At 44.0% G+C, this 24,629-nt stretch overlaps 1 protein-coding gene across 1 annotated transcript in view; it reads left to right on the plus strand.

Annotated features, from left to right (window-relative positions):
• LOC139929594 (alpha-1,6-mannosylglycoprotein 6-beta-N-acetylglucosaminyltransferase B-like) overlaps window positions 1-24,629 on the plus strand; it is a 113,645-nt gene that overhangs the window by 71,793 nt on the left and 17,223 nt on the right. Inside the window, exon 9 of the mRNA XM_078290728.1 lies at window positions 16,612-16,743. Within this exon, the coding sequence (XP_078146854.1) occupies window positions 16,612-16,743 (132 nt within the window). The remainder of the gene's footprint in view (window positions 1-16,611; window positions 16,744-24,629) is intronic.

Here is a 24,629-nt window from a genome sequence, read left to right on the forward strand (position 1 = left end):
ATCATTTGATCTGGGTGTCTTGGTGGATGTCCTGGGTTCGAATCCGACATGAGATGTTGCATGTTATTCCTCTCCCCTGTCTCTCTACTGTGACTAGGTAATAAAGGCAAAAATGGCCAAATAAAATAAAATCCTTTCATTACCCATGGAGGAAGAAATAAAAGAGTAACTGCACCCCAGTAGGGTACTGAACTGGCCATCTGCTATTGGCTGGTCTTTGTGCCAGGTGATGTCACCACCTGTTGTACTCTATAAAGGGTGACATCACCTGGCACAAAGACCAGCCAATAGCAGATGGCCAGTTCAGTACCCTACTTTTCACCATTAGGTGTCAGGCTTCACCACAGGCTTGGGGTGGGGTTTAGTTACTGTTTAAATGTACTTTAGCAGCTTTTTCACTTTTTATGGCAACACTCCTTAAAGGGAAGGTTCAGCGATTTTAGAGGCCTGTCCTGTTTATCACTAACCATATCCGCTATTATAACATTCAAAACATTTTTACATCTGAGTTTTTGTCTCTGAGACATCAGCACCAGCCTCCTGTTAGCGTTTGTTAGCAATGCTAGTGCAAGTCAATAGGGTATGAAACCATTGCTTTCAAAATCCCATTCAAATGCTATGAGCAAGTTCTATAACGTATTCTGACTATTACTACAGCTATGGAAGTATATAGAATAGCTTGTAAGTGATTTTAAGAGGTTTGGTTTCATACCCCATTGACTTGTGCTAGCATTGCATTAGCAAAGCGACACACTACTAAGGCGCTGCTCTGCAGCGACGCGTGCACATCGGGCTCTGGCAAATCTAAATGTTATTCGTTTAATTGTTTTCTTTGCTGTGCAATCGTCTACTAAACTGTTGATTTAATAAAACCACTAGTTAAGCTGCGGAAAACGGACTTTACAATGCTGTGGAAATGTGGATCTAGCCAAATCCTGCTGCTGTTGACAATCACCGCACTGCTCCTACACTACACCTGGAGTATCTTACCTGAGAACAGGCAGAGGGGCGGGGAGCTTCCCGGTCTCGGCGTCCTGAATGGAAAAGGAGTTCTACAATACGACCGAGATCTACTCCTGTTACTCCACAAATATGCTGGAAACGGCTCAATCTACGACGATATCCCAGGGGACGTTAAGAGACGTAAACGGGGTAAGAAAGGTGGTTTGAGGCAGCGCATCCGCGCAAGAAAAACCCAGCCACCCCTTCCTACTCTGCTCTTTGCCAATACCCGTTCCCTTCCAAAACAACTGATGGAGCTCCAGGTAAATCAGCTGGAGGGGGCGTGTGCATATACATCAATGAGAGGTGGTGCTCAAACTACATCATTAGGGAATCCCTCTGCACGGAAGATGTGGAACTCCTAACCATATCCATGAGACCCTACTACCTACCCAGAGAGTTTAACCAAATCTTTTCATCTGTAGTGTACATCCACCCTAAGGCAAACTACCCCAAAGCATCAGATATTATTCATGATCATATAGCTGTACTGGAAAACATATCACCTGATGCCCCCAAGTTAATTCTCGGGGATTTTAATGGGTGCTCACTGCAAAAAGTGCTCCCCCATTTCCAACAATATGTCACGTCCGACTAGAAATGAAAAGACTCTTGACCTATGTTATGGTAACATCAGGGACGCTTACAAGTCCTACGCTAAGCCTCCATTTGGAGAGTCTGGTCACAATGCCATTTTACTTGTACCTACATATAAGCAAAAACTGAAGGCTAATAAACCAAAATTGAAAGTATACAAAGCATGGACTGATGAAGCTCTTGAGGACCTCAGAGGCTGTTTTGAGTGCACTGAATGGCAACTCTTCTGTGACTCTAGTGCAAACCTGGATGAACTGAATGATGTGGTCACCAACTATATACACTTTTGTGTAGATAGTGTCATACCAGAGAAATGCAAGAAAGCTTACCCAAATGACAAACCCTGGGTCACCAGAAATTCAAACAAGCTCTGTACCAAAAGAGAAAGGCTTTTGCAGAGGGAAACAGAGTCGGTGTGAGGGTTGCACAGAAAGAAATTAAATGGATTACCCGAACATGTAAAGAGGAATACAAGAACAAAATAGAGAACAAATTTCGCGATGGAGACTTGCGCAGGGCATGACAAGGGGTAGAGACCATGATAGACGGGGAAAAAGGGACTAGGACCAAGATTCACTGCGAGGACGACATGGCCTTTGCCAAAGAACTGAACAACTTCTTTTGCAGGTTCAAAACGGATAATCATGCACCTGAGTGCAACAGCCTGTGCCAAAACCTGGGCCTCGGTGAGTCCATACCAGTCACGGAACGTGATGTGGTCTTGTCCTTCAAGAAAATCAACCCAAGGAAACCAGCCGGGCCAGATGGCCTGGGGGGCTTGGTCCTCAAGGAGTGCAGACACCAACTCTACTTTATATTTAGAACTATATTTCAAATCTCTGTGGATCAGCATCACATCCCATCTGCATGGAAAACATCCTCCATAATACCTCTACCCAAGACCCCAAAACCAAGCTGTGCCAATGACTACAGGCCAATCGCTCTGACCTCACTAATCATCAAAAGCCTAGAATAGATAATACTGTCACTCATGCTACAGGACATCAGATCCAAACTCGACCCACTACAGTTTGCGTACAAGGCAAGGCGTGACACTGAGGATGCCCTTCTCTATCTCCTCCACACTATCTATACCCACCTTGACCAACCAAAGACATTCACCCGTATAATGTTTGTGGATTTTTCATCAGCATTTAACACAGTCAAACCACACCTCATGCTACAGAAACTTCTGGCCATGGGGGGCCATGTCAGTAAACTGCTTTCTTCCTGGGCGCATCCAGACGGTCAAAGTCAACACCACCCACTCTCCCCCTATCACTACTAACACAGGAGTCCCCCAAGGTAGTGTCATATCCCCAGTACTATTTACCCTATACACCGACCAATGCAGAAGTCTTTTCCCAAATTGCCATAACATAAAATCTGCAGATGACACAGCAATAACCAACCAAGAAAGTGAAAACAACTACATGAACGAAATAAAATTATTCACCACCTGGAGCAAAACCAACCATCTCATACTCAATACCAACAAAAACAAAGGAAATTGACTTCAGGAGCAGGAGGAGCATACTGGAACCGGTCCAAATTGACAACCACGACATCCACACCGTTGACAGCTACCGTTACCTTGGAACCATCATCGACTCAAAGCTCACCTGGAATATCAACACACAGACCATATACAGCAGAGGACAACAAAGACTACACCTTCTACGAAAACTACACAAATTCAATGTCAACAGTTCCACATTACACCTCTTTTACCAAACCTTCATGGAAAACATTCTCACCTTTTGGATTCCTCGCCTGGTTCAGTTCCTTAACACTCGTCAATAAAAACAAGATAACAAAAATCATTATTATCTCAAGCAAAATCTGCAGAATCAAATGCCGGGACATTACATCACTGTTCAAATCACGTGCAATACACAAGGCAAACCGGATCATAGAAGACACTACTCATACACTCAACAGCCAATATGAACTACTCCCATCAGGACGCAGGTTTCGGACCCCACTCCACAGGACAACAAGAACAAATAAAACATTCATCCCCACATCCATAGGACTAATCAACAACGGACTCTGATCACTGTTCCCCACTGTTCCCCATTTCCAATCATGTATGTTTTGTGTCCTGTTATGACATTAATGTGATGTCCTGTTTGTCTTGTGATGATGTTTCTTTTCTTTTTGTTTGTCGTTTGCCACCGATGATTGTACAGAACAAATTTCCTAACGGACAAAGTAAATATTCACTCATTCATTCATTCATTGCTAACAAACGATAATAGGAAGTGGTTGCTGAGTTCACAGAAATGCAAGCTCCAATCTAACTTTTGGCACATTCTAAGAGGAGGCTTGATTAGTGATTAATAGGGTAGGCTTTTAAAATCACCGAACCTTCCCTTTTAATGTACCTTTTGTGAAGGTTAGGATGCGGATCGGTTCTTGATGTGAATCTGCACTGCGTCTATGCAGGTCTCCGCCTTGCTTCCCCGTTTTACATGGACTACTGATAGAGTTATTGCTCCACCCTGAAGAAATTATTTGTAAAATTCCTCCGTGCACAGCAGAATCGTCAGCGCTAATTGAACTCAGGGAGTGTAAAAATCAACCACATGCCAGTGTTTACATAAGTCTACACCATCAGAGTTAATTAAACGCTTTTAGATAGATTTGAGCACTCGCCCCAGGGCCATATCAGCTCTGTGAGCGGACAAACCGCTCTCCAATCAACACTTATCAGCTCCTATTAATTGTCAGTGCAAAAACAGCACTGGAAAATTTGCTGCGTTGCGCAGTGGGTTTGTCCTTTGTGGTTTGGCTGCCACTGTAAAACTCTGCTCTGTCGCACTGGCCTCAGTTTGAAAGTGTGTTTTCAGGTGTTGGTGTGCGCTCTGTTCAGTCAGTCGATGGTGTCTAACACAAATCAATAGAAATTAGTTCTCTCTGTTTGTGCTCTGCCCTGTCAGCAGGGTAATACTAATGAGCGCACTTGAACTTGGCATGTGTGTGTGTGTGTGGTGAGATGGCACTTACATCCGCCATCCACTCCACTCGATGTGCTTTGCGAGCGCGTGTGTTTGTTCCTACGCACACGCCCATATGTGTGTGTTCGCTCGACACTTGAGCAAAATTGCATCTGCCTTGTGTATCACTTGACTAATACTCTGCTGTGTTTCGTTCCTTCCTGAGTGCCGGTGGCAGGTTGCAAAGTGGATTTATCTGATCTGCACCATGTGCGCGAGCAGAACAGTGCGCACACCTGCCAAAGTATCTATTTACACACCCATATCCCGCCATATGCATTTTGAGATGTGTGTTTGCACGCGTGTGACCGTGTGTCTGTGTGTGTGTGTGTGTGTGTGTGTTTTCATTCCCCTCGACAGCCTCCTTCACAACCAATGCCGGCTCTTATTCTTCATGATTTAGTGGGATTTGATCAAAAGTTGCTGACGGAGGGAAAAGAACAAGGCTGCCTGGCGCCTTGGGAGACAAAGCAGGAGCAGGCTTCATTAGCGATGTATGCATATGCAGAGGAGAGCTCTCTGTGGGTGTGTGGGTGTGTGTGTGTGTGTGTGTTGACAGTGAGTGTGTTTGTGAATTCCCATATGTCCGGAGGCAAGACTTGGGAGGTTATAGAGACGTCTCTCTCTCTCTCTCTCTCTCTCTCTCTCTCTCTCTCTCTGATATGCTCCATTCCCTCTTTTACCTGTTCCTGCCTCTTAATCTTTCTGTCTAGCCGTACCTGTTTTTTTCCTCTTTGCTGTTTTTGCCCCTCTCCCCTCTTTCCCTTTCTCCCTCTTCCCCTCTCCTCCCTCCCTCTGTGACTAAACCTCCCCTTGAATCTCGCTTGTCATTTCTCCTCCCCCCCCCCACACACACACACACACTCCCCATCGCTCGCTCTCTCTCTCTCTCTCTCTCGCCCTCTCTCTCCACTGTAGCTCTTCATCAGAGAATTTTATTATCTCTGACAGAGGAGTGTTGAATTTTTTCCCCGCTTCCTCCTTTCATCTCTTTGATTCATCCCTCCCTTCTCTCCACTCTACTTCTCCCCTCTCTCTCTCTCTCTCTCTCTCTCTGTTGGTGTTTATGATGCCTTGCGGCTGCCTTATCTGGTTCACCCTGCCTCAGCTGATAACTGGGGCCTGTCAACTGCTTCCAGCGCCAGTGTGTGTGTGTGTGTGTGTGTGTGTGTGTGTGTGTTTGTATCTGTGGGTCTATGTCTTAGTGCATGTGAGTGTTGGCGTGTGCAAGTGTGCGTGTGTGTGCATAGGTGCGAGAGAGAGCAAAATTGGCAACACACACACAGATCCCCTGGGTGTAATCAGAGGCGGATGCAGACACAAATGATTACATGGATGTTTGAGTGCTTGATTACGCCGTGTGTGTGTGTGTGTGTGTGTGTGTGTGTGTGTGTGTGCATGCCCTGCTTTTTTTGATTGAGCTGAGAACTAAATGCATGTTGAGTTATGACAGTGATCACCCTTTTCAGGCAGGAATTTTGAATATTCCTGCTACCCATCCTCCTACACACACACACACACACACACACACACAAAACACCCCTCAGGTGACTTCTTGATGCATGAAGAAGACTTTTATTCGTAAAATGGGAGTATTACACTACCTACAGGTGCCTCTAGGGTCCAAAAAGAAGAAGATCAAGCTGGTGTTACACAACTTGTCATCTTGTCAGCAGTGATAAATCGATATAGTTTTCTAATCAAATTCAAGAAGGCAGAAACTTTTTCCTTTTTGTAAGTCTTTTGTACTTCTTGATTTTTAGGGTCATCAAATTTTTGTTTGTTTGATTTTTGTTTGGCCTTTTTGTGATGAAATCATTATTTGTTTGTAGGCAATTAGGCATAGCCTAATTAGAATTTGTCCGTTTTGTCCCCCAATTTTTTTTTAAGACTCATCAATCAAAGGGAGGAGGAAGATAATTAAATTCACTCTGTCTGTGTTGCCATGCAACGCAGACAGAATCCATGCATCCATCTGTCACACCCCGAATAATAGTATTCAAGATGGGCCACTCCATGCCTTTTTGTTCCCTTTACTCCCAGAAAAAAAGTTTTGTGAAAGTATTTGAGAGTTAATTGCCAAGTTATCTAATGTGATTCTATCTGTGGCTGTCACGGATCAAAACAAAGCGGGGCGTGTGAGCGAAGCTTCAGCCATTGCCGGTTCACATCCAGCCTCGAGTCCATATCAGTTACTTGCTTTAATCCTTGGTGCGCTTCGCCATGAAGTGATAAATTGGAGAAAATAATTAATGATTTTTGTTTTGAGTGAGGACTGATTTAGACCTCTTCGTTTGTGATTTTTCAGCATCTGAAGACTTGCATGAATAATAAACCTTGTACATGTGTGAATACAGTTGTAAAGAGACATTTTACAAAGTCTACAATATGACTAAAACAAAATGCCACGGTTAGTAGCTGCATGGAGCGGCTACTGCCTGGCTAGATGATACACAGGCTGTCAAATTACATACTTTGAATGTCAAAGCGTTCTAAACGCAGTGGTAAGCAATGAAGGGATCAGTACACTTGAAAGGTTTAAAAGTGGCAACACCATGCAAATTATTCACATTACTTACTACTGTGGTAGCTATTGTAGAAATCCTCCTCCATGCATCCATCATGCAAGTGCTGTGGACAGTTATTTCTTGAATGTGGTGCAGTACAGCCAAATTAATTATTGTAACACAAAACTCTAGGCACCATAGACTATTGCTTGTTCCTCCTTTGGACTTCAGGATTTGTGGGTGGTTTTGTTGTTGTTGTTTTCTCGTTTCACACTCTCACACACACACACAGTCGTTCTGCAGTGGCTGTCACAGTCTCAGCCGTCCCCCTCTCACCGCTGACCCCGTCCTACCCTCTGTCAGCCGGGACAGTGGAGATGACATTGGATGACGGCACTGATTGGAATGCCCTTCAACCAACCTGATGCCATACACACACGCACGCACACACACACACACACACACACACACACACACACACACACAGAGTCAACCCAGTGCAGAGCCGCACGCTGACAGCTATGCAGGGGCAAGTAAAGACTCATAACCCTTGCAAATATAGACACAGGCATGCAAATACACACACACACATACACATACACACACAGCATATACTGTACTAAGGGAACAGAGACATAACTGTACAGTGAGTAAAGACCAATACACAAAGAGAGAGGGAGGGAGAGAGAAAGAATGAAATAGCTCTATTTATAAACCCCTATAGCAAGACCTTATACAAGCACACACACACACACACACACACCACATATCCAGTACAAGACCTATGTGCAAAATGACAAATATTAGTCCTCTGCAAGCGATCCGCTGCGTGTTATTGCTCATTTTGTGCTTTTGTGCTTCTAATAATGCCCTGCTAAACTGCTGCTGAGGAGATCAATACAGTCATGTGGTATTGAGCGGGAATGGGTATACAGTTCCATGCTCAGTAAACCATAGCAAGCAACGGCATTCAGCCACCAACACACTCCCACGCCTACGCACGCACAGCACAAACACATACATGCATGATTGTAGATTCCATTGATTTTTTTTTTCACATACTATACGAACGTAGAGTGAAATCTTGATTCGAACGCTGAAGGGAAGGGAAGGCTCGTCTGGAATGTAAAGCGTGTTTTTTCGGCCTTGCAGCTCACGGTGATGTTTTGCGCAGGATTTCTTCTCAGTTCCCCTTACGCCCTAGTCCACTTGCTGTGTATGGAATCTTTCCTCGGAGGCCCGGGGAAAGGGTTAGGCGGGGGTAAGTCGTCAGATTTATCAAGCGGGCGCCTCCCATCAGAGCTGTTTTCCTGTATGAGGCCCAAAACACTTCAGCGTGATTAATGACCGCAGTGGAAATATTGTCACGTCCTACAGATGTCCTTGCATTTCCAATTTTGTGCTATTTTTTTTTTTTTTTTTTTGTACTGTCCACCGTGGACGGCCTGTAGATAATGTTGCATGATCACTGGACCAAGCCGACCCACTGATACGATGTGGCACAGTGTCAACAGATGCACGAGAATCAACCGGTTTTGCTGCAGAATGTACAGATTCTGAATACGCTTTGAGTGGATATCAGTAAGGAATCACTAATAAGTAAGCTGCTCCCCTGCCCTGCCCCGCTCATGCATTCTCATTCTGTATGGCGGTTCATTGCCAAGGCGTGTGTGTGTGTGTGTGTGTGTGTGTGTGTGTGTGTACGCGTGCACTCCGAGGGCTCGTTGACTAGATGCCAGCCTGGAGACAAGAGAACCCTGGGTAATTGGGCTCCTGTGTTGGCCCTGCATGGCACTGGGATTGTGTCTGGGACTGCTGCCATCCTAAATGACCGTGTGTGTGTGTGTGTTGCCGTGTCTGAATTTGCATGAAGATGCTTGTCCGCATGTCAGCATACATGCATGTTTCATTATGTTGATGCATAGATATATATATACACCAACAATGTCTGCTGTTTTGTAACAAGCATGACACTGTCCGTTTTCATGGCCCAATATGATTACCTGAGCATCCAATCTAGTTAAACCCCATTTCATTTTGAGACATACAAGGTTTCTGCCAGCTTCTATGAAAGGGTTAAACTGAGCGGACAGTTGTAGCTCAGCTGGGCTTTGTAAAAAAAAAAAAACCATACCAGGTGACACTGGGAGTCAGGTAAGTCCATTTCATGCCATTTCATCTCGGAGAAGTTCCGTAACAAAAGAGAGAGCGGAGGGAGAGACTCTGTCGAGAATAAACAAATCGGAGTGCGTCTCATTCTCGCTCTCGCTCCCGATACGTTACGGCTGAACGGCTGCCAGAAAAGAGAGGGATGAGAGAAAAAGAGACAGAGGAACGAGCTGCCGATGGAAAACGAAGAAGCGGGGAGGCTGTTTGTGTTCCGCCCCGCCGTTGTTTTCCTCTGCTGTTAAGAGACATTGTGCTCTCCCTGTTTTTCCTCTTTCTTTAGTTCTTTCTTTTCCCCCCCTTCTTTCCCGTTTTCGCCTCTCTCCAGCTTCGCTTTTTATCGCCGTCCCTGTCTATCTCTCTCCCTGAATGATTGTCAACATTAGCCAGATTGAACCGACGCTGTTAGCGTTACCGCAATTATCCAAGCCCTTTCTCTCGCTGGCCTCCATCTTCCCCCAAGACACTGTGTTATGACAGAAAGACAGACAGGGGAGACTGATAGCCATCTGCAGGCAAACAAAAGGCCCGACCGCGCCGCAGCGCCGCGTAATGAAAACAGATTATACACATTATAATATTGCTGGCTTTCCTCGATGAATAACCGTAGATGGTCTGGTATTCATCACGGAATACAGCTTTTTCCGCTTTTGATGGATAGCTGAGTGCGTATGTGTGTGTGTGTGTGTGTGTGTGTGTGTGTGGGTGGGTGTGTGATAGCAAGCGCTGATCAGATCTGGAGAGAAATGGAATTAGGCTGCGTATGATTGATATGGCTAATAAATGACACTTGTCTGATTTCAGGACTGACTCGGCCTTGTTCCAGAAAATAGCCTGCCCCCGCCTTCCCGATGCCATCTGATTATTTCTCAGCCTCAGGGTATTAATAATTGAACAATATGTAGAACAACGCCACCCTCCCCAACACACACACACGCACACACACTAATTCTCACCCTAACTCCCTATCCCCAAAACAAAGATCCCACCTCCAGAAAGCTCAACAGATAGTTCTATCGTCCCAGAACCACTGATCAGTACAAACAGACAAAACACATAATCCCACATCATTTTCTTGCAGTAATATAATGGTGCCTTGTCGATAAGTATTCAGTGAATTGGCCTGGGTGACATTAGGCCGCTGCGGTTTACCAAGTCCCACATTTCCAGTAATACACTATGAAAGTGATGACATCATTTTCAAAAATACAATGTGCATCTGGAGACATTCGGTTAAATGAGCTTGCTAACGCGGTTGACGGTTATTGCAAGTTTTAATTACTCACACAAACATTTACGTTTCATAATCTAACACTCGTGGTGAGCCAGTTTACTTTATTAGTTTAGGTTCATCCTTAAAAAGATGCCGGAAGCCATTGAAACCAGCGCTGGATCTGACTGTATTGCGATTACATGTTATGCATCAAATACCACCTGACAGGTACCTTAACATTTTATGATATTTAGTATTGATAATATATAACACTAGGTGTATTCTCAGATATGTGACAACAAAAAAAACAAAAAAACGTGGAATTTCACAGAATTTCATTGAATTAAATTCAACTTCCTGAAATTTCAATTCTGTTTCCTGTAGGTTTTTTCAAATTCCAATTCTTCAGTTGAACTGGGATTGATGAGTTCATTCATGAGTTGATCCCCAACCCTGACACACACTCACACACACACACACACACACACACACACACACACACACACACACACACAGAGTAGAGTCTGCTCAGTTAATTGGAGCAGAGATGTGCTCTAGGTCATCATGGAGACTCCCCTGGGAGACAGACAGAGAGAGAGAGAGAGACAGACAGAGAGAGAGAGACAGAGAGAGAGAGACAGAGAGAGAGAGAGACAGACAGAGAGAGAGAGACACAGACAGACAGAGAGAGACAGACAGAGAGACAGTCTGTAGCCCTACAGCAACAGTATTGCGAAGTTACATAATCTGTATCTTAAGATATAGTTCTGCTGGCGTTTCATCCGTCTTTTTTGCTGGATTTGTCTCTCTCTCGCTGTATCTCTCATGCACACACACACACGCACACAACCGTACACACACACACAGACAAAGACATACACTCTTCCTCTCTCTTCTCTCAGGCTAAGGTCTTAGGATTGCTCTCTCTCTCTCTTTCTCTCCCCCTTCTCTCTCTCTCTCTCTTTCTCTCTCTCTCTCTGCCTCACACTGGTTCCTATCGAGATAACACACTGCCAGTTTGTTGTGTTTTTTATCGATTTACTGTAGAATTGCTTTAGGGACATGTTTGTCATTTTGAACAGTGCCACTGTTCTGGTAATACTTGACTGGTTATCACCGAGTGATATGATAGAGGAGAGCTTTAGGCATGATATTCCCATTACAGTTTTTTATTAATTGTTTACACACATTTTCTGAAATTATAGCTAATTTTCTCAAAAATACAAACACTCCACAAATCTCTTGCAAAAGGAAATATTCCAAATGATGCACACACACACAAACACACGCACACACACACACAATCATATGAGGATGTTTGTTCTCCTTCCTCTTCTTCTTCCTCCTCATCTGCCTCTCACCCTCACTCTTCTTCTCCCTCTGCCTCTCTCTGCAATGTTGCCATCCTTTCATCTCCAGAACAGCTCACCTTTTGCCCTCTGCTCTGATTTGGAACTGAGCAATTTAGCAGCAAGTGTTGTACCTGTAAGTAATCAATATGGCCAATTTTACTTTAGCATTTTGAATGGAAGTGCTTTCCAACTGAATACAAGAGAGTTTGGTTAAGAAGAATGTGCCAAAAGTGCAGAATTGTGTGTCGTGTTTTGGAAAAAGTGCGATTTAGAATTGCAGGCTGAGTGAAAAGCAGACAATGTGCCTTTTATTTTTGCAGAATTGGTTTAAGGGTTCGGTGCGTGAGTATCAGGTTTTTGTCATTATGTCTTTAAGTCCCAGTGTTGGTGTGTAAACAAGAAGAACTGTTTGCAGAACATTTTGCGTAACCTTTCCACGGGGAGCACTTTACAAAAATGATTATAGATTCAGACGCACTGTTCGTCTTTAAGAGGCTTTAAAGAGAGTGATGCGGGGGAATAAGGTGCCGCAGCAAGCGAGGCCTCATGGTGAAGCGAGGAGGCGTTTGGTCCGACGGCGTTGCACTCAAAGCTTTGCACTCAAAGCTTTGCCCACATTTGGGTTAGAGAGTCTGTGTGTAGGACCAGGGTAGGGTCCCAGTTGTTCAATATAATCTGTTTTTCTCACAAGCCTGAATAACACCGTAGAAAGCTCACTTTTCACTATCTTCCCCTCAAACTCTCACAGGCGCTAGATGCGGAATGGGCCTCTTTACCCACGAGAGCTCTCCATTATCTATAGGGATGGAGAGGGACGTGATATCGCTAATGGACAAAAGACTAATGAGGGGCAACACACTCCAGGCAAAGTGCGTACTTGAAAACCCATCATGGTATCCCGTGATGGGTTACGAGGCTTTAGAAACCATAGGTGGTCAGTGCTGAAATCCTTTGATACAGCCAGCCTAATTTTGTCGGCGTCAGGTGAAAATCCCATTACTACAATTCTTTTCAAAGTTTTCACTTCGATTGAAAGATTACATGGTTCCTCTATGGCAGGGCTATTCAATTACAAATTCAATTGAGCCAGATTTTAAAACCAGGAAATGTAGATGGGCCAGACATTTTCAGCAGCCTATTTAAAACCTTTTTTTAGCTTTTGGTAATGACAAATTTTAAACAAACGCAAATGAATGTAGTAAAAAAAATAGCAATGTTTATTGTTTCACTTTTGAAATAAAAAAAAATATTTTTGGTCACATATCTGACCCAGGCACATCACAAAGTGCAGAAACAGAATAAAAAAGAGCTATCAATGCACAGAATCATAACAAGTGGCAATAACAGTAACCAATAACACACTCTATCTCTCTCTACCAGTATCTCCCTCCCTCCCTCTCCCCTCTCTCTCCCACACACACACACACACACAAACATCTGTAGCTAGAATTTCAACCCTGCGAACAGTTGAAGTGTCAGACAGGGGTACATTTTTAATAGCGGATGTCACACTAGTTTTAATTTTGTCGTCATTTATCACCTCATCCACGACAGCCAGCATGCATTCTTTCACGGTTTCGGAGTCTGTGAATGGCCTTTTCTTCTTTGCCAAGATCCAGGATCCAGGAAGGGAAGCTGCTGCAGCTCTCTCTTGGTCTGTGCATGACCGCACCAGGGTAAGTTAACACGGCTCCGATCGTAACATGCAATCAAACTCTGCACTTTAGCGTCCCTCTCCTGTGATCCCTCGGGAAAGTTTGTCCGGAAAGTTTGGTGTTTCTCAATGTGGTGCCTCCGAATATTATATTCTACCGCGCACAACTACCGCAACGCACTCATTGCAAATTAAACACATTGGTTTGGCGTTTGGAGATGGCGGTAAAATAAACAAGTATTTGCCAGTCCAGGCAGGGTTAAACCGACGGTTTTCATTGTCAGTTCTACGTTTCAGGGTTGACAGAGACATATTTTCAGAAAAAGTGGGGGTCGTCTTATATTCAAGGACTAGACAAACGTGTTCACAACATCAGATATTCTTTTTGAATGGATAAAGTACCGGTGTAAAACCGACTCCTACACGGAGTGTTGCATTATGGGTTGTTTGTAGCGTAGTTTGAGTCTGTCAGTCAGCCCCAGAAGTGTTTCGTTAGTCCAGTTTAACCTGCAGGAGTTTCTGAAGCCTCGTGTAACGTGTTTTTCTGCCACGGAGGAAATAAATTCATGACAAGTGAAAACGAGTCCAAATTTTTAGATAAATAATATTACAATTAAAATATTAAAATTGCTATTAAAATAGCCTATAATTCAAGCTCGCTGGGCCACTCGGAGGTTGCTTCTGGGCCGGATGTGGCCCGCGGGCCGCCAATTGAATAGGCCTGCTCTATGGTCTCTGTCTGTCTGTGGTCTTATGAAAGCCTTTCAAAACCTCATTGGAAAAACTGAAAAATGCATAGTGGTCAAGCTGAAAACAAGGCTGTTCTTAGTTCCTGAACAATCGACACTCGACAACAGTATACATATTATATTGTTGTATTATACTCCAGTGAAAAGACGTATTTGTTGCTTTTCTTTTATATGAGTGTGTTGTTACAAATAAGGTTTCCTCTGTAGAACATTTGAATGCATGTACACTCTTCTAATTCTACAGAAATGTCTCTTTCTACTCCGATGAAAATGACTGAATACACAAATGTGCACACACCCACACACACACACACAGATACATTATAGCCAGCACACTCAGGCAACTTCTTTGATCTCATTTCCTTTTCACATACTGCCCATCTCCGAACTTTTTCATAGTTTTCATCAGAGCCTTTTATCCCGGCGCTTTGCACTGCTGTCTGATAGCGGTTTTGCGGCTGCCAGCCCAGCTCCTGTAAGTGCTGGCTCGCAAGACTATCAAATGACCCCTTTGGATAAGTACTTCAACCAAAAAGACTCTGATGTAAAACTAGCGCAGCGAGATGAAATTCACCGGGGGTCTGACTTGCATTACCGTCTCCATTAGCCTTTTGGCTTCGTCTGTCACGGGAGGGCCAAAGTAAAAGATGCCAGACCACTCACAGGTCACGTATCCAATAGAGGTTGCTGTTGGCACGGCAACTGAGAGGTCTTCAGCCAATCAATGAGTCAAACAAGGAAGTGACACTGGACATAGTACTCAGCATTCTCAGCAGAACATCTCTGGCGTTCCTTGGGTTTGTACAATGTGGGTGTGGGTGTGTACTTGGTACCCCGAGTGAAAATGAACTTCAAAAGAGAGATTCTCCTGGCCATGGAGGTCTAGCTGTAATGTGTGTGTGTGTGTGTGTGTGTGTGTGTGTGTTTATGGATAGATAGATGTGTGTAGATATATATACTGACAGACATTTGGATCCCACAAGATATTAAAAACAAAGATCAAATGCATACAAACACACAGAGTCAAGCACCTGACACACACACACACACACACACACGATCTCAACACAAGTTTCACTGTATCTCTTCTTTCTTTCCGTCTCCCTCCCTCCCTCCCTCCTCCCTCCCTCCCTCCCTCCCTCCCTCCATCGACCATCTGTTGTTGCTGATGTCGTTGCCGTTATAAGATACAATTCAGCCAGGTCATTACAAATTCAGCTCTTTTCATCCTGTTTGTTTGAATTATGTTTTATTATGCCGAGGGCCTCCCCGACGCTCCCTGGCTCGTACCTTTTGATTGAACTTAGCATTAGCCATGTGATACTGTGTGATCAGAAAACAAGCTGTTTTTTTATTCATCTTTCAGTCGCAGCCCTATTTCAGTTCTCAGGGGGAATTAGATCCGCAACTTTGATATGATAAGCTGCGCGTCCCTGAACAAGAGTAAGTCTTGACAGTTCGGGGCATTTATTTGTTTGACATCAACGTGTCTGCTTGCCTTTGTCATTGCAGGGACCCAACATCGCCAGGGCAGCTTGGTGGTCTGTAGTGGTTTAGCACACAATACAGGGGGTACCTTCTAATGTAACAGCATGTTTGTTCAAATTCCAGCAATCACACATTCTGGGTCCAGCTCCAACCCGTTATGAATAAATATCCGATTATTTGGTGTTTGCAGGAGTGCTGTTATTAAGCATAAAATAGCCTAGAGTCTGTCTCCCGCAAACAAAAACAGGCATAATTCTGCTAAAATATAATGATAGTTATCAGTAGCCTAAGCCTTTTAAACAGCAATGTGATGCTTCATACCATGAGTTTTGGTATAAAGCATCACAGAGCGGTCAGGTTGGTAAACATGTGTGCAGTTTACTTACGTCACCTTACAGGATTTCTCAGTATTGAAGCCTTTACATTTCAAACAATTACCTCTCGCTGCCATTTTGGGCTGCAAACATGTGAAATTGCCTCGAGCAGCTTCAAGGCACTTTGGATAAAAAAGTCCACTAAATGGCATATGTTGTCTCATTAAGAAAACGATGTGTCAGTAACCAACTTCTGGGTCTGGCTGAACCAATTAGTCCACATACTATGTAGACAGGTTTGAATGGGTCTGAATCCCAGCTCAAACCATGCTGACCCATTTGTCTTTATCCCCTTTCCAGTCTGTCTAGCTACACCTAAAAAGAAAGAAATCTTTTAATTAACAATGAATGCTGAGACGTCTCGGTGGCTCGATCCGCTGAGGTGAATTCCATGTTCTCCCGATGTCATGGGAGTGAATCCATCGCACATCGCTGTTTCTCTGTCCTGTGTCTCTCCATAGTGTGCTGGTATAAACTGTGTTTTTGTGTGTGTGTGTGTGTGTGTTGCAGGTTCCTCGGCGTGCCCCCGGGAAGAGGCAGTTGCCCGCTGACCGGCCCGCTGCCCTTTGACCTCATCTACACCGACTACCATGGCCTGCAGCAGATGAAGCAACACATGGGGCTGTCACTCAAGAAACACAAGTTAGTGGATGGACACTGTGTGTGTCTATGTGTGTGTGTGTGTGTGTGTGTGTGTGTGTGTGCTACGTTACTGCATTTCTACACTGCTGTTGCTTTACCTGTGCATATGCTCATTAATGTGTATGTGGGTGTGTGTGGAGGTCGATGCACATGATGTTAACATGTGCGTGTGCCAGTAATTTTCCAGGCAAGCAGGCAGGTTGGTTTATGGTCTGTGTTTATGGATTCATTATGGCGGGTAATAAGGTGTACATGTCTCTGACCAGATGTCTGATTGTAACTCATTCAGCTTGTTAAATTCACACTATGGCCGTGAACACATGCACGCACACACGCGCACGCACACACGCGCACACAGTCTCCCTTATCCAAGCTGGCACCCAGCTAACAAGCCTTCCGAATGCACTGTCTGCGACTGACTTCACATGTTGTGATGTGACAGGAAACAGCTTCACGGCACACTACACAAACATTCACACACACACGCACATGCACACGCACCCACACCCACACATGCACACACACACACACACACACACGCATGCACAGACTCGCACTGAACCACCTGTCATGCACCATTAGTCTGCACAGCAAGAACAATCTCGCACTACATCACATGTAGTGCGAGATTGGAGGCATACGTGGTATTGACAGCTCAACACACATACTCGCCCCCGAACACACACACACACCGATACACCAGTGCACCAAACCCCAATCAAACTGTGTCAGCAGCTTATTATTGCTGCTGTTTGCATTCAGAGGCTTACCGTCAATAGGAGGGAGGTGGTTAAACACAGAAAAAAGAAAGACGAGACAGAAAGAGCGCTGGAGAGGCATAAACAGGAAAGACATCTGCCTCATGAGAGAGAAGAAAGACGAGCGCGATGGTTAAAGAGAAACAGGCTGATCGTTTTTTTGTTTTTGAGACTTTTTTTATCGCGCAATTATGAAAGTGTGCTTACAGCTCGCTAATGGCTTTTGGCATCGCTACAAAGACGGAACAACTTGGAAACTAGGCCACGACAGTCATGAGACCGCGGCAACAAAACAAAGTTAGAAGTAATGCCCAAAACAATAAATTAAAGTGCCGCAATACATCCAGAAAAATAAGCTCAACAGCCCCGCAGGGCGCAGCGTTACGATCCCGTCTCCACTCAGCCTAAGTTGCCTCACGAACGCAGAAGATTGAAAGTTCAGCTTGAGCCTCGCCCTCGCCAGCCCCTTAAAAGCAGCTTGCAGCCACCCCCCTCTGTCCAATTGTCATTCTTCCTGGTCCAATAAATTGGCATCTTTGTCTGCCCCCTGTATGCGATGACAGCAATTGACATTTTGCCTCCCCATTTTTGCTCCCAGTGTGCAGAAAACCAGCAATGAGAGAAGAAAAAGAGAGGAGGGTAATGTGAGTGAAGGGGAGAGGGGAGAAAGAGATACAATAATGAAAGAGAAAGGTGTGTGCGAGGCGGGGGAGAGAGGAAAGAGAGAGAGTGAGAGAGACTGCAAAACAGAGGAGTGGAAGGTATCTGGAGTCAACCTGACACCACATATAAAGGGGCCATGAGTATGACGCTCCATGTATTTTTAAAATCCAATTATGAGTGAGAGAAATGCATTACGGGTGGGCTGGGAAGCAATTTTCCCAGCACACACCCTGCTTGGCTCTCTCTCTCTCCCTTCTGTCTTTCTCGGTTTCTGTCTATTGCACAGAGATACGCACATACACACACATGCACACACACACGCAATCCCTCGTTTCCCCCAGACAGGATGCCAGTCAACCAACAGTCTGCTCTTAATTGCATGCTGAGGTCAGCAGTCCTCGGCTCCGTCATTACCGCGGAGTCTTGATTTCTGGTTTCCCGAACCGGATGCGACTTTTAGTGTTTGTGAGAGACGGCCGTTTGATCGACGGAGGCTTGTGGCGAAAGCGTTCTTCGAATGTCTCGCCGCCACCGGTGAAAACAGGAATCTATAATCCTCACTTTTCTCAAGAGGACGCACTTCAAATACATCAACGAGAACGCCCAGGATGTTCAATTTTTTATGAGAACTCGAGAGCTCAGGTGCAGATCTCTTAACACACTGCAGGCTATCAGGGATTCACTAAAATTTACAACCCAGTATATGATACGCAGCATACGCCATTGATTTGTATCGATCTACCGTAGAGCGAGCAAACTACAGTTCTTTTTATCTTTTCTTCTTACTAATATTTCCCTCCCAACAACAAGACGTTCGCACCTAACCGCTTCATCCATTTATCTTAGCCCAGCAATTCCCCAGCCCCCTAGAGGTTTAGGGCGGGTCAATGACATCCTCGTTCACCTCTCTCTCCCTCTCTCTCCCTCTCTCTCCCTCCCTCTCTCTCTCTCTCTCTCTCTCTCTCTCCCTTGCCCCATCAGGACAGAGCGGGCTAGTTGAGCCCCATGAGCTGAAAGGCATCATTAATCAAATGCTCTGAGCTCTGGGACCCTTCAGCTCGCTTTAATTACTTTTGTTTTATGTTCCCACCGACATCCACATTCATTTATTATGCCTGGACAACACCGCGCTGTCCTGTCTGGTGTGTGGGTGTGTGCGCGTGTGCATGTGTGTGCGCATGCCGCGTGTGTGTGTGTAAAGATGCTGAAAGCCGATAGGAGATAGTCTTAAATCACACCCACCCATCTGATAATAGGACTCGCATATTGATTCCCTGTGCTTTGGGAGAGATATCCAGGGGAAGGCCTGCAGAAAGAAACAGCACCTCACTAAGACACAGGACTAGCCAGAGGGCCTGTACTTCACTGGGGCCTGTAGATGCTTTGGGTAGTCAACGCTGGCTTGTAAGCACAAACAGCTTAGGTTCAAAGAAAGCTAACACAAGAGCATGTTGATTAATCATCTTAACAAATGTTTACAATTGAATAGGGATGGGACGATTCGATACAACCATGATACGATGTAATAAATAAAAGTTCAGTGACACCAAGTCTGACTGTGCAGAATTATGTTTATTTCTGAGCCACAAATCTTTCTAGCAATGGCATTGGCTTGCTAGAATGTAAACAACAATTAAAAAATGTCATTACAAAGTGTAAATACTATAATTTGGATGGAGAGCTTGTGAAATCGTGATGAGCAAGCCGTCTCATTTGTGATTACTACGGCAGAATAAAATGGAGCTAACATCGCGATTCATTTTTCTGCCCCACGTTACATATTGTCACATTTTTATATCATGATATATTGAATTTTGATATATCGTCCCATCCGTACAATTGAATAATCATCGAGCTTAAACTCACCTTAAACTGTGAGATTCTGGTCCTCAACAACAGTTACAGATTTAGCTGTCATAGAGGTCCCATTTCTCACTTCATGCAACAATGAATTGTTGTTGCACTGTTGCTTGAACTCCATGAGGAATTGTTTCAAAAATCCCTATGCTGGTTCTATTTTCAGCTGGTAGAAGGTACAAGTAATGATCTGACGACGAGTTGGCTGAGGGACAGTGAAGTTTTGTGTTACAAATCGTCACTGTCAGATGAAAACGCATCTCCAAAATGTCAACTTTTCAGGAACGAAGAAAAATAGCCTTGTTTTTAGCCTGATGACAATGCCATTATCCAATGGGCTTTAAAGGGTTCACAACCCCAAGATGTATTCTCTCAGTTCATAGAGGAGCATGTAATCCTTCAATTGAAATGAAAACATGGAAATCGGCAAAATTGGAGTTACAAGGTTTTCACATGACAGTAGCGAAATGCTCATGTAGTTCTACTTTTACAAAATCTGAAAAAGACTAATGAGTATGGAGTAATGAGTAAGCTGCAGCATCTGCTGCAGTACTAATGGAAGATAAATGATGGATAGATGAGGGAGTACTTCTATGATGGCAACCATTATACACATCCCTGCACTTTTAAAGAGCCCTGTATATAGAGACATGGAAGTATACTGCAAACTACAGGCAGAAAAAGTAAAGACAGTAGCGCAAGTACAGCATCTTGTGTATTTGCCAATATGCCATATGCCAATAGCTCTTTCCTTTGAACAATGCTCTATAAATAAAAAAAATATTACTTTGGCCTTCTCTTTAGGATATAGACTTCCAACATGACATTTACATGTTGCACCTCAGTCTTCTTCTCCTGAATGTTTATGTTCCTTTCTTTCCTGCACCATCCTCTCTATGGTGGTGATAACAGGGCCAGACTAAGGAGGTTATGTCTAACAAGACTGCATCATCTCTATGTCTAGATAACACAAATTGTATTATAACACTTGTGTGTAACACTTAAGCTGTGTAACTCTATTATTATCATGTGTGCTGAAGCGCAAGACAAGGTGTTATCACTAATTACACACACAGATGTTTGAACATACTGCATTTCTGAATGCACGTCAATGGTGAGGTGCTGTATAGCCGCAGTTGTCATATTTTTTGGTGCCATGACACAAATTATTAATTGCTCCCTACTATTGCACACCAAATTATTCATTGCTTGGAAATGTCAAGTGAAAAGCCCAGAGTGATCATACAAGAATGTCAGCAAACACAAAGAGCTGCTAATGGTTTCAGCTCAGAGGAAGGAAGATCATCAGCACCCTAAATTGAATGTTAATATTGTTAACAGCATTGTATCGGATCGTTAATGTAGTGTTCTTGTTCAACAGTGTATTAACATTTAAGCAAAATCTCAAGGCACCTGATTATATCTGTGACACACCAGCATATCCTGGCAAACCAGTTGAAAACTCTTGTATAGCCTGCAGTTCTTCTATTCGGCAGCAGATTCCAACAACCAAATTCTTTAGAAAACATGTCATTTTCCCCATTATTTCAGTGTAGTATCAGCACCAAATGAGTCAAGTTTGAGGGACTGCAGTGATCAAATGCAGGTAAAGATCATGTTGCATGCATCCAGATTTTACATGTAGCAAAGAGTCATGATGACACAGATCGCTGTGGAATTGATTCCGCCATAGATGTGCATGTTGCTGAGGGATGAATGGTCGTACGCATTTCTAAACTGCTTCTTGGGCCAGGTAAAGCATAATACAGCGTACTGCAACAATAGCAGCATTTAAATGTCTTCCATTGTCCAGTGGATCCCAGGTTCTTCTCACTCCCCGTAGTTAAAGTAAAAGAGTGTGGGTGACAACACACCACCCTGCCATATTCCCCCCAAGGACTGTTGAGCCCTGCTGAGCAGCCGTTTAACCCAGATTAGCCCCGTACTCTGATCTCCCGATAGATATTCAGCTCAGCTACTCCTCCGTTTATCCCCTCTTCTTCCACTCTTCTCCTTCCCCCCCTTCGGGAACTCTTATCTGTAGGCAGAAAAATTTCTACCATTTCAGAGCTGGCGATACATGATAGCATGGGTTGGAGAGAGGGAGGAAGAGAAAGAGGTTGGGGTATGAGGGACAAGTGAAACTTACATTTCTCATTAATAATTCATTGCTAGCTTTCCGTGACCCTTAACACACACACACACACACACACACCGTTTCCCCTACAATCTCATCCTCAATGTCCCAAATCGAGGCTGCACAGATAAGCACACGTTTTTAAGGCTCTCCCTTTTAGATAAGCCTGTTTTTAGAGGCTTCCTTGCGAGATATATCACTGTCGATTTATTGGTTGGCCTTTTGCACGCTGCAGTCTTTGACGTAAATATCTGAGAAGTGTCAAACAAGATTGGGGTGTCACCTTGTCTCGAATAGGACTGCCGTGCCTTCAATGGAATATTTATTCATGTTTTGATCATAAAAGCTCCTGAAAACGTAGTAAACAAAGACCCAGGGACCCTGTCTTCATTATGGCAGATACCTCCATGCAAAGCTAAGTGCTGTTCTAAGGTGTCAGATTTTGAACGTCAGAAGGTTGGAGAGGAGTCAGTCAGAGAGCCAGTGATTTTGATTTTGTTCTGTTTGCACTATGACTGTAAATTGCACTCTTTTCACCACCACAGTCAAGTCAGTGGGTGATGCACAGGGCTGGTATTACCATAGTGAGAGGGAGTGTTAAAGGAAAAATCCCCCCTAAAACACTTTCACACTGTTAAAAAAAAAAACAGCTGTTGGCGATGTACTTGGCATCTCTGGGCTATTTTGTTGTTTTGTGGCGTATGTTTTTTATTCCAGTTGATAAGTGCAGGATCGTAGACAACATGATGTCCCGTCAAGATATTTCCAGCGCAGCTACAATGGAGTTTGATAGCAGACAATTTTTGGGCTATTCAAAGCATCAACAGTAAATATCAGGTTTTGGTGTCAGTCCCTGAGAATCAAAAAGCGAGGGCTTCTTTCTAGGCTCACCGTTTTGCACCGACGTTCAACAATCACACAGGGAGAAATCAACTGTAGAAGAGGCAGAGAGACCAATTTCTCCACTCACAGTAGCCTCAGTAGCCCAGAATGCAATGCAGGCACAAGACGTGTTTTGAGTAAGGGGCCCGGCTGCAATCATGGACATGCCTCAATGTTCAATCACTATCACTATAGCTCTCCCCACCTACACATATAACCCACAGCTGAATGATCACAATTTCAAGCTATATATATGTCCATACATCCACCTCTGATTGAAAGCAACAAGTTCATGCCCTTTCTCTGGGGGTTGTTGAAAGGTATTCCGGGAATCGTAGGAAATGATTTACTGAAGTAGAAGTAGACGAGGCAGGTTGAGGGAAAGTGGATACACCAAAAAAATAAATGACAGCACTTCATAATTAAATAACTCCTGGAATGCATTGAAGATTGCAGATTGATAACAGCGAACAGTGCGAGAGGATCCGAAGGTGGATTTTTTCATTTAAAAGAACGCAGATACCTAGAATATGCACTGTGCTGCTGCAAGGCCAGGGATGCACCTAGAAGCAGTGAAGTGGCCTTAAGAGATGCATTTTGAACACAATAGAAAATGAAGTATGTTAGCAATGGCCTTTGAGTGTTCTCTCTTTGTTACTTCCTTTCTCTCTCTCACACACACACACACACACACACACACACACACACACACAGTTATCTGCCAGGAAAGAGTCTCAGGGCTGAGAGAGTGGACTCGGCAGCCTTTAGCTCTTGTTAATCCTCCTGAGCTCACAGAGTGGCCAGATTGAACACACTCACAGCACTGGCACAGACAAGGACACAGCGGTCTTTGTGTGTGTGTGTGTGTGTGCGTGCGTGTGAGAGAGGGAGAAAGATTGCATTTGTGTGCATGAGTGTGTGTGTCTATATGTGTCTGTGTCGATGTGCAGCCTTAGTTTTGCTTGACTGATGTGGTAAGCTTTCACCAGGAACACCTTATCAGACCCTATCGCTACTCCAACCTCTAAACCCTAAAGTGCATACCTTTTTATTCCTGTCATTTTCGCGTCGTACCTCCCACACTACACTTGACAGCCGGTGAAACAAAAGTGCTGGTGCCTGTTATTTTCTGGCTCCTATTCCATTGTTAGCTTGTGTTTCTTCGGTATTCACAACCTTGCATTGGTATTGAATGGTTTTTGCGCTCTTAGATGTTCTCTGTTGTGGGGCCTATTGTCAAACCTGGAAACACGGAATGACTCATAACACAAAAGGTGGTGAGAAAGAAATCACAGTCTTTTAATTCCTACGGAGAACAACTTCAAGTGTTAACTTGCTGTTGTAGTATTTCGGAGATTCAGGCTTTTTTTTTGTTGAATAGCCTTGGAATTGGGGGCATTGTTTAGAAATTGCTGTCATTTGAAGTCAAACTGAATTAGATTTTTATTTTTTTTTATTGACTTGCGTAAATGTGGATTGGTTGAACAGCACTGGTACTGTGAGTGCTGTGTTTGTTCATTTGTAGAAGTTGAAGAACAACAAATGTGTCTAAATGTTTATTATGCTTCTCGTTTGATGCAAGTTGATTT

The sequence above is a fragment of the Centroberyx gerrardi genome, chromosome 3 (genome assembly GCF_048128805.1).
Source record: "Centroberyx gerrardi isolate f3 chromosome 3, fCenGer3.hap1.cur.20231027, whole genome shotgun sequence".
In the NCBI taxonomy this organism is placed as follows: Eukaryota; Metazoa; Chordata; class Actinopteri; order Beryciformes; family Berycidae; genus Centroberyx; species Centroberyx gerrardi.